The sequence below is a fragment of the Callithrix jacchus genome, chromosome 4 (genome assembly GCF_049354715.1).
Source record: "Callithrix jacchus isolate 240 chromosome 4, calJac240_pri, whole genome shotgun sequence".
Classification (NCBI taxonomy): Eukaryota; Metazoa; Chordata; class Mammalia; order Primates; family Cebidae; genus Callithrix; species Callithrix jacchus.
This window is the reverse complement of record NC_133505.1, coordinates 68,543,646-68,558,722: the sequence shown is the minus strand read 5'-3', so window position 1 is coordinate 68,558,722 and position 15,077 is coordinate 68,543,646. Positions and strand designations below refer to the sequence as shown.

At 37.4% G+C, this 15,077-nt stretch overlaps 1 protein-coding gene across 12 annotated transcripts in view; it reads left to right on the top strand.

Annotated features, from left to right (window-relative positions):
- The window catches only part of LGSN (lengsin, lens protein with glutamine synthetase domain), a 46,444-nt gene that overhangs the window by 13,987 nt on the left and 17,380 nt on the right, over positions 1–15,077 (top strand). For 6 of the 12 annotated variants that reach the window (XR_008480696.2, XR_013534823.1, XM_035296008.3 and 3 more), the window contains exons 2-3: positions 11,893–12,025; positions 13,069–13,257. The exons of 1 other annotated variant lie outside the window; for it this stretch is intronic. Coding sequence is in view for 6 of the 11 variants with exons in the window: in XM_035296008.3 (XP_035151899.1) it covers positions 11,893–12,025; positions 13,069–13,257 (322 nt within the window). In the remaining 5 variants the exon portion in view is untranslated. Of the gene's footprint in view, positions 1–11,892; positions 12,026–13,068; positions 13,272–15,077 lie in introns of those variants that run through there. 5 more of the 12 variants (XM_002746698.6, XM_008994624.6, XM_035296013.3 and 2 more) reach the window with 4 other exon arrangements.

Below are 15,077 nucleotides of genomic sequence, written 5' to 3'. Positions count from 1 at the left end.
TAGTCTTGATCTCTTGACCTTGTGATCCACCCGCCTCAGCCTCTCAAAGTGCTGGGATTACAGTGGTGAGCCACTGCGCCCGGCCTAAAATGTTAATATTTTATAGTTTAAAATACTTTATTCTTTTTGTTGAGACAGAGTCTCATTCTGTTGCCCAGGCTGGAGTGCAGTGGCTCAATCTTATCTCACTGCAACCACCACCTCCTGGGTTTAAGCGATTCTCATGCCTCAGCCTCCTGAGTAGCTGGGACTACAGACATGTGCTGCCACGTCTGGCTAATTTTTGTATTTTTAGTAGAGAGTTTTGCCACATTTCCCAGGCTGGTGCTGAATTCCTGGCCTCAAGTGATCCGCCCACCATAGCCTCCCAAAGTGCTGGGATTACAGTGTGAGCCACCATACTCAGCTGGATATTGTTTAAAATATTTTAGACAAATTTAACAGAGTTTAATTGAGCAAAGAATGATTTCAGAATTGGGTCTCCCTCAGAACAGAAATAGGTTCAAAGCGACTCTGGAGCCGCCATATTGATGGATAACATTTATGGGCAGAACAAGAAAAGTGATGTACAGAAGACAGAAATGAAGTACAGCTTCATAGTTTGAACAGTTGGCTGCCTGTGATTGGCAGGAATCTGAAATTTTGATTGGTACGAGTAAGTCACAGTCTGTTTATAAAGTTCTAGGCCAAATTTAAGATATGTAAAGAGGCAGCTTTATGTAAACCACTCCTCCCTTTGGGTCAACCTCTTAAGATTGAGAAGTTGACCAAAACCTTAGGCATTGACGTCACTCTCACACCATTGCAAAGGGCCTTATTTGGTCTCAAATTCCACTGAGAAATAGCAGCACAGTGGGTTTTGTAAGGTGCGAATATGGAAACAGAAAGAGAGAAGAACAACCTGATTGTTTACTTTAGGTTAATTTTTGTAAGGGTTAAAGCAGAGGGAACTTCTTTATTATGCTGGCATCTCCTGCTCTAAGAAAAAAAAAAACTGTTTTGGAATCTATCTACTTCCCTAAAGTTTCACTGTGATTATGCTGCATTAGCGTGAGTGATTTTCTTTTGATTTGATGTGGTCTGCTGGGGCCTAATGCAAGAGTTCAGTCCAGAACAATGGTCTTTCATAATTTTAACAATTACCTTCTTTTGGTCTGGTCCTCACCTAGATGAGAGTGTGACCAAAACTTAGGGCTTTGCTGCTACTTCCTATTACCATTATTTTGGGTTTTCTGTCTTAGCACACTATTGATAGGTTATAGTGTACTCATGATCAGGCATTTTTTTGAGTTTTTGTCATTCCAGTTAAAGTGATCATTTGACATTCTACACATGGCTGTATGCAAACATTTAAAACTGGAAAGAATACAGCACACCAGGGAGAATACTATTGTGATTGGCAGAATGATAATGATAATGACTACTATTGTGACTGGCAGGAGCATACCACGAATTTGGAGTATGCTCCTTAGTCAGAATGCTTATTAGTTCCTATTAAGCAAGTAAAATCAAATAGATCAAAGAATAAGCCAGATGAAAAGTCTACATGTTTTAATTAAACAGCCTGTTCATTAATTTCTTGCAACTGAATCGCTACAAAACCCAATGTATTCATTCACGTACAATAAAAAGTGTAAGCCACTGCACAGATTTCTCCCTGTTCAGTCAGGAGGTAATCTAGAGAAATTTGATTATCTAGCACAACTTTAGTAAGAGAATTTGATGAAGACTGACGTGCAGCCACAGGTTTTGCAGTAAAATCTGCTATAGAGATGACTGTAAGAGATACATTTCTAGTCATGACCTCATTTACTCCAAGCCACGGAAAAAGGGACCTAACAGATCATGCCCATCTAGAAAGGTGAAGGCCTCCTGGTAATGTTTTCTTTAACCTAGGATATAGGTGAAGAGAAGTGGACTGATGTTCTGTTTCTGACTGGTCATGGAGCAACAAAGATGTCATTAAAATTCCTAGGCTACACTGACCCTTCATCTTGCATCCATCAAAGGATAAGGTTGCTTGTGTTATAAGGTTGTCTGTGAAATTGAACACAAATAAAAATATACTCCATGGGTAACAGGGCCCCTTTTTCCACTCTATTGTTTAAAGAGGCATAAGCAAGGAAAAAGTTAAGAAAAGTTAAGAGTCTCATGACAGGACAGAGTCTTGTTCTATGATCTTGGGACAGCTTTCTACGTCTAGGACAGCATCTGCTTATAGGGAGAAATTTCTCTGGTTAGTTTTACCTTAAGATCTCTAACAAGTGTATGGTTTCAAGAGGCTGGACAGGCCTTCTGAGTTGTAATATTACAGACTCAAGGTTCAGGGTCCCAACATTTTACTGCAGTATGGGTGGCAAGGGAAGTCTTTCTCTGATGGTGTTTCCAGAAGGCCCAAACTCTAAATTTCAGACCATCTGGGGTTTGTCTGCACTTAGTGGATCATAAAAAGCTCTCTTTACCTGATGAAAATACACTTTGGCACAATGCATTAAAGCCTACATTGTAGCATTTGTTCATATCAGAATTTAGGTGCAGAAGAGACATAAGGTTCTGTTATTAGAGACCTTGCAGTGACTATTTCACAAATGGTCAACTTATGTTTTTGATTGGAAGAGGACCTGATTGTCATCAACCTGCAATACCTTGGACCAAGACAATTCAGTCCATTCATTTAGATTTGCCTAATGCCATTATATCTGTAACACCTTATGTTTTACAACTTGTCCAGTGAAACAAGTACCTTTATTGTTGGTGATTTCTCTAGGAATGTTCCATGAAAGAAAAACATTTCTTTTTTCTGTTTTGTTTTGTTTTGTTTTTTTGAGATAGAGTCTCACTCTGTCACCCAGGCTAGAGTGCAGTGGCATGATCTCGTCTCACGGCAACCTCTGCCTCCAGGTTAAATCAATTCTTCTGCCTCAGCCTCCTGAGTAGCTGGGACTACAAGTGAGCACCACCATGCCCAGCTAATTTTTGTATTTTTAGTAGAGATGGGGTTTCACTATATTGGCTAGGCTGGTCTCAAACTCCTGACCTCGTGATCCACCAACTTCGGCCTCCCAAAGTGCTGGGATTACAGGCATAAGCCACGGTGCCTGGCCACTGAGAAACACATTTCTTGATAACTGTTTACCTATTGTTATTGCATTAGCCTTCGTGCATGAGAAAGCTTCTATATAACTGGAAAACATTCATTAAAAATGACAATTGAATAGAAGCCATCTGTAAATGTTCAAATGACCCATCAAATAGCAAAAATGTACCTCAAGTTTTTATTGTCTTCCCAGGATTATGGATTTGACCAAACAAAATAAACAGCCTTGGCAACTTAGAATAGTCATGACACCAATATATTTTTTAAAATATAATTTGGTTCATTTAATCTCTTCCATGATGACTCATGAAGTGTAGCACTTTCTTTCTTTCCTTCCCTCCCTCCCTCCCTCCTTCCTTCCTTCCTTCCTTCCTTCCTTCCTTCCTTCCTTCCTTCCTTCCTTCCTTCCTTCCTTCCTTCCTTTCTTCTTCTTTCTTTCTTTCTTTCTTTCTTTCTTTCTTTCTTTCTTTCTTTCTTTCTTTCTTTCTTTCTCTTTCTCTCTTTTTTTTTTGAGAAAGTCTCACTCTGTTGCCTAGGCTGGACTGTAGTCATGCAATCTCAGCTCACTTCAACCTCTGCCTCCTGGGTTTAAGCAATTCTCCTGCCTCAGCCTCCCGAGTAGCTGGGATTACAGGTATGTGCCACCACGCCTGAATAATTTTTGCATTTTTAGTAGAGATGGGGTCACCATATTGGCCAGGCTGGTCTTGAACTCCAGACCTCAAGTGATCCACCCACCTCGGCATCCCAAAGTGCTGAGATTATGGGTGAGAGCCACCACACCCAGCCTAGTGTAGAGCTTTCAATGATGGAAGTTTTAATCACTCAGGAAGGACCAGGCAGTTCTCCAGACTCTCCATGAGTCCACACTCAACACTGAATTCATATTCTCTTAAATGCAAATTGTGTTTCTTCAATTCAGCTGCACAGCATTGTTTAGTAAATGGGTTATAGGCAATTTAACTTGAACCATGACCCATATTCAAATTGCATATTTTAACGATTTTGACCCTGGCTGATATAGCATGGAAATTTGCCAAAGTCTTTCCTTGACATTCAACTAGTTCTTGTTCTACTTAAGTTAGCAATTTTATAAACTGGTCAACTTCTTCATTTGTGTTTTTAGCATTCCTATCCCATCCAAATGATATAATTCTTGAGTTATCAGAAACCTGTATTCATGAGTGTTTGTAAGTATTCTTTACATCCTTTCCACAAACCTTTGTAAGAACACAACATTTTAGAATTTTACTTGATTGTGAAGAGCTTTCAGAAAGTTCATCAGAATTAATAAACTATGGATAAGACTTAAAATGGTTGTGGTTAAAGATGCAATTAACAGGGAAATTTGGCTGTTTCTGTGTCCTACAATAATTTTAGATAAATAAAAGTAATTATTACTGATAATATATACTAAGACATATCAGAATATTAGGAATCACATACAATTTTGAAACACATATTCATAATATAGCCATAAAAATATAACTCAAAGTTAAGTATCATTTATTTTATAATGCTTTCCATGTTATTTAATATATCAAATTAGCCTGTTTATTATCTCTTCTTTGGATGCTTCAGGGAATTTTTGGAACATCCTAAAGTTAGTATGAAGTAAAAAATACTTACTTTTAGAATTCAAAATTGAATTTTAGGAAGTCAAAGGTTTTAAACACTATCAAAACAGAATCACAGATTACTGCAAAATAATAGTATTTCATTTAGCCTAATTGATAATTAAAAGGTTTTCAAAAGCAAAAATTCTAATTCTTTGATGAAGAGGAGACTCAATTTTCCAAATAATCAAAAGACATAATAAAGACAACATGAAACAAAATCTGTCTCTCCTCTATTTTTCTTGGCATTTTACTTAAAAGGTGACAGAAAATCTTTTACTCTTATTAATACTACAAGAAATTATTATTCAAAGGAGAAAACAGAATTTCACCTTTTTCCCTGTGAACTCTTCAGAGAAATATGAATTTTACTTATGCATTAGTATCTAATCAATACCACAGCTAATTTTAATAAAACCTTATAAACAAATACATCCACCCTCAATCAGTTTTTCAACACACAAAATTTCCAAAATCTTTTGTAGAATGTTACATTTTTTCTATTTTCCCCAACTTTGAATATCCATTTAATTTTATCTATATCATTTTTTCATTTTGAAACAAATTTTAAATAACTTCTAAACTAGACAAAATTGTTTTTTCTCAACAAACTCATTTTCATTTTCTCATCAAAAATAATCTTGCTTTTCTTGTGTACTTTGTATATAGAATTATTTTTATTTTATTTTATTTATTTATTTTTTGAGACAGAGACTCACTCTGTCACCTGGGTTGAAGTGCAGTGGTGTGATCTTGGCTCACTGCAAACTCTGCCTCCCAGATTCAAGCGATCATCCTGCCTCAGCCTCCCAAGTTACAGGGGTTACAGGCATTCACCACCATGCCTGGCTAGTTTTTGCATTTTTAGTAGAGACGGGGTTTTACTATGTTGGCCAGGCTGGTCTCCAACTCCTGACGTCAAGTGATCCTCCCAGCTTGGCCTCCCAGAGTTCTAGGATTACAGGCATGGATACTGTACCCAACCGAATTATTTATTTTAGTAGTTATAATTACATATATTAACTTACATTTTAACTCTTAGAGTAATTCTAACTATCAGAGTAAAACCTAGGAAATAAGTGATTTTTGAAATGTTTTATATCAGTATTTGTAGATGAAAACTATTTCATAATTTTTAGAAAATTATTTCTTCAATTATTTTTAATAGATCTCAATATACTTACCTTTTCAGTATCATATAAAAATAAGATGCTAAAATATAAATATATGTTAATAATTAATACTTCAATATTTTAACTGACTTAGAAATGACTCAGATATTTAGTGAGTATTTCTGAATTTCTTATTTTTATTTCTTGAGATAGAGTCTTGGTCTATCACCTAGATTGGAGTGCAGTGGCATGATCTTGGCTCACTGCAATGTTTGCCTCCCAAGCTCAAGTTATTCTCCCACCTCAGCCTTCTGAGTGGCTAAGACTATGGGCACACACAACCATGCCCAGCTAATTTTTACAAATGTTGTAGAGATGCATCTCACCATGTTGCCTATGGTAGTCTCAAATCCTTGGGCTTAAGTGATCCTCCCACCTCAGTCTCCCAAAGTGCTTGGATTATAGGAGTGAGCCACTGCTCCTTGCCCTATTTCTGAATTTAACATGGCATTAAGATTTTAAGTTACTGAAAATAATTTTGAAAAAATAACATAGGTTTTCTCCCTAATGTCTGTCCCAGTCATCCTGCATCCTGAGTGACACCTAGGATGGCTAGGAAGGCCAGTGCCCATCTGGGTCCTTAATTTACACACCAGGTGTAGAGTTAAGGACGGAGGACAGAGCTATGAAAAGGATGTCTGGAGGATCCAACCCCTCTCAGCATGGCCAGGAGGCAAAGCTGGAGGAGGGAGGATAGGGCCATATTGGGCTTGGCAATACCCTGCAGCTGGTGGCTCAGGTACAGTGGACACACATGTCTCCAGGTCTCAGAATTCAAAGGCACAAAATCAAAGACATAAGCTCACAGTAAGATGTGCGAAAGGCTTCAGGGGAGCCCAGTAGCCAGCCCTTTCAGTGTCAGCTTACAGGCAAGCACATATCAAAACTTTACAGAAGCAGCAATTTTATGACCTTAAAACATGGCAAAAACAGCATAAACCTTTCTGACCAGTAGATCCAGAAAAAAAAGTCTGAATTATATTTAATACTGACAATTCTGAAGACATTCCTGTTTTATTTTGCCAACAATTTAAAAACTAGCTACATTTGCCAAATATTGTATCAGAAAGAAATATCTGATACAAATAACACGTATAGACAGACACAGAGACAACAGCAGAAGTTATAGTTTTCAGAAATTTTTTTCATTTGCTAGCTTCCAAATCGTTTTTCTTTCCCCCAGTTCAGACTATAGATTTTCCAATTACCTGTTTCAATGCCCTAAGCGATTGTTAGGTAGACAACCCTAAAATTTCACTTCTAAAGGGATGACTTTTAGGTAAAACAAGATAGAAACTTTATCTCTCAAATGCATACAGTTGAGACTTTAGGCCTAAATATTGTTCCGTCTTTTGCCCAAATCAACAAAGGAGGATGTGGATAAATGCCCAGCTAAGACACGATGGACAAGAAAAAGTACGTTAAAGATGAGACTTGTTACATAAATCTAAGTCGATTACAAGTCTCTAGTAACTTAGTCCTTCCTCTCTTCCTGCTGCACAGAGGCAGGCATCCTTAAAAATGAAGATTTCTTTTATAGATCTACATTTATTTTACAAAAGTGTTTCAAAATAGCCAGCTAAGTGCCAGAAAGGTGAATTTGGAGACCAATTTAGTTCAATAGGCAGTCTTTTTAAGTTAGCCACTATTTTTTAGCTAAAATTACTGAGGTCAGTTTGGAGCTCATTAATTAATAAGGCCAGGAAATAATTCTCTGTGTGGACTCAGCATCGATAGCTCTGAAAAAGAAAAAAGTCTACTTTACTTGAGGGCTTACCTTTCATGAACACTTTATATAACTCTTTTTATCCTTGGGGCAGGATAGTAACTAAGCCAAAAGATTAGCAGATTCAATTTTTCTTATCAATTAGTTGTTAAGCTTTTTATTTGCCTTTTGAAAGGCTTTAAAAAAAGGCAATAGAAATATTCACATTTTTTACAAGCTTCTGCACATCAACAGGTGTCCCTAGATATGGCTAATTTGGGAGTCCTCATTTTTTTTTTTTTTTTTGAGACGGAGTTTCACTCTTGTTACCCAGGCTGGAGTGCAATGGCGCAATCTCGGCTCACCGCAACCTCCGCCTCCTGGGTTCAGGCAATTCTCCTGCCTCAGCCTCCTGAGTAGCTGGGATTACAGGCACGCGCCACCATGCCCAGCTAATTTTTTGTATTTTTAGTAGAGACGGGGTTTCACCATGTTGACCAGGATGGTCTCGATCTCTTGACCTCGTGATCCATCCGCCTCGGCCTCCTAAAGTGCTGGGATTACAGGCTTGAACCACCGCGCCCGGCTGGGAGTCCTCATTTTTTAAATGCACTTCTTAAAGTTAGGTGTTGTTCATTTGGAACATTTCACTATAATTTTAAATTATCTTTATAAGATTTTGCCTTTTTTGTAAATATTTGCGGCTGGTAGGACCTAATAATTATGCATGTAGAGGTACAGGTAGACGAAAATGGAGCGCTCAGTTCTTCAGAAATTAAGGATCCCATTTTTATGTTGAATATTGCTTTTGGCACTCACATCATGAGCAACTTAGCCAAAGATTTTCCCCTACCTAAAGCATTAGAAAAACAAAAAGGTTAGAACACAAAATCCTGGTGAATTTCTGAAAGCCAGAGTTCACACCTTCTGTAGTATTGCCACTTCCTTCTAGTTTGTCTGCCCAGTCAGCCTCTAAGACTTCTAACTGGATATAATCCAGTTAATTATTGAGTCCAAGCCAGTCCAGTTTCTGTCATGACTTCTGAACCCAGTTAAGACAAAAAATGTGCACATACAGATTCAAGTAATCAAAACACAAACGCATGGATCTTCATAATCTGAGAGACAACTTACCCATGATCCCCAGTTGCTTCTAGAGAGCAATGCATACAATGGACCCAGCTCGAACATTGCTTAATCACTCAATGCTCCTGGGGGTTGCTGGAAGCTCTACTTCAAACCCACTTCTAAAGCCATCTGTTAGATGAAACCTTTAGAAAAATAAAATTTTAAATTCAGTTAAAGAACAATTCAAGAATCAGGCAGCCCTTAGAACGAGAATATGTTCAGAGCGACTCTTAGCCTGTTACATGGTCAGATGACATTCATGGACAGGAAAAGGAAAGTGAGGTACAGAAGATGGAAATGAGGTACAGAATTAGTGTTTGAACAGGGTTTGAAAAATTAGCCACTATGGTTGGCTGAAACACTGTGATTGGTACAAGAGTAGTTTATAGTTTGCCAAGAAATTTTTTTAAGACAAACTTAAAATATGTAAGGAGGCAGCTTTAGGCTCAACTTAATTTAACAGTATGATTTAATTTATATAAGTGTTTATAAAGGAGAATGCCAAAGCTCTAGCAGGACTTGCTACTTTGTGGAAAGGTCAGAATTACAACCCAAACCTCAATCACCAGGGATAGTAGGTTTTTACTGAAACATCATTCACATTGCACCTAAGTGTAATGAAAAGATGAAGGATTAAAGGGAATAAAAAAAATACTCTACTGAAGCTGGGGCAAATGAGGGATTCAATACATTTGTTTCATCTATTATAGCTATGTTTATATGTTGATCACCTTAGTATATAAAATAAAACTAAAGGACTGAATGAAATGTGTGACATGTATTCTTTATTTGAAACCCCTACTCCCTTTTCTGAGCATTTTTATGGAGTAGGTAATGTATTACAACTTAGTTTTTGGGCTTTTTCTTTTCTTTGTTTTCTTTTTGAGACAGAATCTTGCTCTGTTGCCAAGGCTGGAGCACAATGGCGATATAGCTCACAGCCACCTCCGCCTCCCAGGTTCAAGTGATTCTTTTGCCTCAGCCTCATGAGTACCTGGCATGTGTCACCATGCCTGGCTTATTTTTGTATTTTTAGTAGAGACAGGGTTTCACCATGTTGACCAGGCTGGTCTCAAACTGCTGACCTCAGGTGATCTGCCCATCTCAGCCTCCCAAAGTGCTGGGATTACAGGTTGAGCCATGACACCTGGCCAGTTTTTGGGCTCTTATTGGTGAAATTCTCAGTTAGTAACTAGGTTTGTTTTTACTTTGGTTAAGAAACTTTCCCTTTTGATTTGGTTTATATGAGGGAAGGTGAATGTTTTTAAAATGACCTTTTCTTGTCTTGGATCTCTGGCTTTTAGGGAGTAGGTTGGCATTTTGAAAATCAGAAGATCGTTTTAGAAACTGCATCTTTCATTAATTCTTGTGGCCTGGGGCGAGTTACTCTGAGTCTCACTTTTCTTATTTGTAAAATGGTGTGATTTTATTACCTTGAAGGGTACCATGAGAAAACATGCTTGACAGTGTGTTTAATTTTAAACATAATTATTTAATTGTTCATTCAGTTGCAGGTTAGAGTTTGAGATGTAAAGTTTCTCTCACCGGATTCCTTCAATTTATATATGAAAAGATTCCTAAAGTGTCAAGCTAAGATAAATGTTAGTCTGCTCTTATTGCATTGATAATACCTGGCTAAGTATTTCATTTTCTAAATAACACTTCTTTAAAAGACCATATATATATATATATATATATGTGTGTGTGTGTGTGTGTGTGTGTGTGTGTGTGTGTGTGTATAAAACAAAAGTACAATTAGACTATGCATTTCTAGCAAAACAATTTTTAGACATAATGAATATGTACAATAAAGATTTATATTACTGCCAGATTTTATCAGAAGTGTATTGAGAAAATTTATGCAAATATTGAAATTAAATCCTAAATTACTTAAAAAATTAATTATTATATCACATATTAAGTACCATATTATCCAAATATAAGGTTATCTGGAGTGAAAAAGACCACAATTTTCTAATAAGTGAAACTTTAAAATTACAGAAAAATTTAAAATAACAGAAATCTGGGAACTATAACTTTGCTAATATAACAATAATATTAATGTATCATAATTACATATAAACACCAAAAAATGAAAATCTTTCTTTTTCTGTTTTAGCCTTGGGAGACTGAATCGGTTTTATAGACAAACTGATACAGCTGTTCCCCAGCAACTACTCAACATATATTTATGTAACTTTCTCACAGATGTAAAACCTCTCAGAGACCGCTTTTCAAAAAGATACTAAGCTCAAAACATTTGCAATATACTTTTTGACCCCAACCCTGTCACTTTCCTCTACCCTCAAACCACTGTGAGAGGTTTGCAAAAAGAAAAAAACCTTAAAAATGCCAGTGTCAGCTTTTTCAAAAATTTTAATATATTTTTTCAGTGACAACTTCTTTGTCTTGGGACTGCAGGGGTGACTCTGTTCACTGATAGTGCTGAGATTCCTGAACTCCCCAGCGCCAGCCCCTGCCTCACTGCCCAACTCCCTGCTGGGCATATCCTGTCATGTCAAGGATTATAACTGGATTGTGAAAGTTAGGTTATTATTTTTAAATGCATTTTCTTAAGCTATAAAATGGTTTGGGTATGATATTTGTTTTACACATATAAAACACAGTCACAAAATAGCACTTGATGAATTCAAGTACTTTTTTGAATTAAATATTGATGCAATTATTAATTATTCATTGCATCAATATTCATATTTCCTCTTTCATAAGAAAAAAGAGAGCAGAGAATACAATTCTTCAGATACTTATGGCTTCAGACAGAAAGGTTAGAGATCCTGAAAAACAGAAATCATAAAAAGTAATCTTTTTAGCTGAAATAGATTTTGCAAAATTATTTAGAAATAAATAACATAAAATTCCCAAAGTAAAAAATAAACATAGAAATATTGAGTAATTAGACAAGATCTTAATTTACTTAATGATATTTTCTGTGCCACATATAAAAGGAGATAGAGAATATCTAGCCTATAAGTACAAATTGGGCTTTTAAATATTGAGTTATTCAAGTGATTTTAGAAGTGACAAAATTTTCATCATTATAAAAGTGTTCTATGCTCATTAAGAAATCTAGCTATTCAATTGTCATAGTTTTTTGACATCCATATGTAGTTGCATAAATAATCTTTTATTTGGCTTTTTATTTATTATCAACAGGACTCAAAAAGAGATGAAGGCAATGAGACTGAAGCCAACAGCATGTATAAATTAAGAAAGACGAGGAAGAAAGTCACTAAATCACATGTTTGTTCAACTGAAGTGGGAGAAATGGATATATCCAATTTAAATGGTATCTAACTCCTCTGAGCCCTCAAAAATGGTGTGGTCAATGGCAATCTCCATTTGGTCTTTCTTTCAATAAAACATCTTCCTTTCTTCTTTGGGAGAAGCAAAAGGAAAAAGGAACTAAATTTATTCCTATATAGGTGACATAAAAGATGGCAAATATAAGCTTACAATGTAAATATATAAAAATAATCAAAATATTTACAATTTAAAGAGGGTTAGAATTAGAGTGGTAATAGTAGGGAAAAAAAAGAACAAAACAGAGGAAAGCATGAGTAGGAAGACAAACAGTCTTCTGCTCTGAAACTGAATACAGAAATCATTACTGAGGATTTGGGGGGGGGTCATAAGAATGGTAGGGAAGGTGTTTTCATAACACATGTTGGAATTCCAACTAGATTTCAACAGATCTGAGACACTGCTAAACCTAGAAGTTAATTTGGGCAACAGGCTCAATCCTAGGAATCACTGTGTCCCAAGGCAGGACAGTAGGAATTCCCAGCATATGGTTACAATAAAAAGCAGTGAGATTTTAGAAGATTTTATTATTTATGTATAATTTTTTTGAGACAGAGTCTCACTCTGTCACCCATGCTGGAGCGCAGTGACATGATCTTGGTCACTGCAACTTCCGCCTCCCGGGCCCAAGCCATCCTCCTATCTCAGCCTCCTGGGTAGCTGGAATTACAGGGGTGTGCCACCACGCCAGTCTAATTTTTTTTTGTATTTTTAGTAGAGACGGATTTTCACCATGTTGGTCCGTCTGGTCTTGAACTCCTGACCTCAAGTGATCTACCTGCCTTGGCCTCCCAAAGTGCTGGGATTACAGGCTACAGACATGAGCCACTGTGCCTGGCCTATTTTTAATTCTCTACAAACAATGCACTTTTGTTGGTCAGCGACTAGGGTAGACCACTCTCATTGCCTCTCATTTAATATGTCACTGCCAGGAATATACTATTTTCTCAAGTATTCCTCTCCATATTATATTAAGAGACAGCTGAAAACAAGGGCAACATATGTTAACATTTTTCCTTATTACTGCAGAGAGGATCAGAGACCAAATGGTGTGCCACAAATTAGGGAACATGAGCAAACCAGTCACGGGAGCTGGCTCTGCTGAGTCTCAACTGTCACATGATAACAAGGACTCTCAGGATGAGACAACAGTGATAAAACTATTGTCCCCCAGAACAACAACCAATGTTCCTGGTGGTGAATTTAACCCAAACTCTGGTAAGGATTTACTGGTAAGGATTCTGGAACAAACTGATATGTGGTTCTAGCCACTAACCCCAAGTTTGTATTTGAATTGACAGAATGTAATGTTGGCTGAGGAATACCAGCCTGGGAGTCAGAACACTTAAAAAATTTATATACCTATCTTTTATAAAATACTTTGTAGTTTTTTTTATCCTTTAGGCTGCTCATGTGAAAAATAGAAGGTTTGCAATGGAAGATGTCTCACTTTTTCTAAAAGTAAAATCCTATTTCTAAGTTTCTGGCTTATTGATAGTAATGTAACTATTTTGGTACATGAATGTATTGTTTAAAACTCTCTTGTATGAAAATGCTAGATTTTGGTTCTAAAAGGAAGTCTAAAGGCCAGGCATAGTGGCTTACACCTGTGATCCCAGCACTTTCGGAGGCTGAGGTGGGAGGATCATTTGAGACCTGGATTTCGAGATCAGCCTGAGCAACATACACAGACTCTCTTCCTACATAATAAAAAAATTGGCTGTATGTGGTGATACATGCCTGTGGTTCTAGCTACTTAGGGGGCTGAAGTGGAAGGATCACTTGAGCCCAGGAGGTTGAGGCTACAGGAAGTTGTGATTGTGATATTTCATTCAAGCCAGGGTAACAGAGAGAGACCTTGCCTCCTCCACCCCTTGCCAAAAAAAGAAGGAAATCTATAATGACAGGTTAAACATATAAGATTTGGAAAGATGAGAATATACCAGAGTTGGAAGTTAGAGGGTTAGTTTCTACCACATTACCCTCACTTCTGACACCAATTACAAGTTTTGGAATTCCCCAAGTAAGGACTCACTGAACTCACAGAAAGCTGTTATATTCACAGTTATGATTGATTACACTAAAAAAATACAAATTAAAATCGGCCATGGGCAGTCCAGGGAAGTTCTAAGCACAGAATATTCACTTGTCCTTTGTTCCCTTGCCCTTTCTTAGTGGAGTCACGGACAGACAGCACTATTCTCTTGGCAATGATGTGAGAAATGTTGCCAGCCAGGGAAGCTCACTTGAGTCATGGTGTCCAGAGTCTTTACTGGGGCATCATGGTTAATTGGGCATTTGGCTGACCTCACTCTCCAGCCCCTTTGGGAATCAATTGGTTACTGCATGAGTTGAAATCACCACTATAAATAACATTGTTAGAGTTTCTGGCATGGTCTAGAACCCCTAGATAAACAGACACTCTTGTCTGGCAAGACATTCGAACTGCTTGGAGATTATCTCCCAGGGACCAAGGGCAGAGACCAGAGCTCTCCTTGGGCAAGGGTAAATCCTTTAGTACACACAGGGCCTAGGGAGGAGCTAGAGCCTGGAAAATAAACACTCTCAGAATTCTGTATGTATTAGTCTTCTATTGCCACCATACCAAATCACCACAAATTTACTGTCTTTTAAAAAATACAAATGTACTATCTCACAGTTCTGTACCTCAGAAGTCTAGGCCGGCTCATCTGCTTTCCTTGTTTCGGGCTTTGCAAGGCTAAAGTCAAGGCGTTGCCATCTGGGTTCTTATCTAGACCCTCTAGGGAACAGTACACTTACAAGTTCATTCAGATTGTTGAGAGAATCCAGTTCTTTGTGACTGTAGAAGTGAAGTTATTCTGTCCTGGCTGGTCAACTGGGGTGGCCCTTGTCTCCCAGTAGCCTCTCTCTGGTTTTATATCTCAGAGATAGCACGCCTCAAATCCTTCTCCTATTTAGAACTTTTCCGAATTCCCCTTCTTCCACATCCCTTTTCTGCTCTCAGCTGGGAAAAGCCCTCTGCTTTCAAGGGCTTCGATGGATAATCAAAGATAATA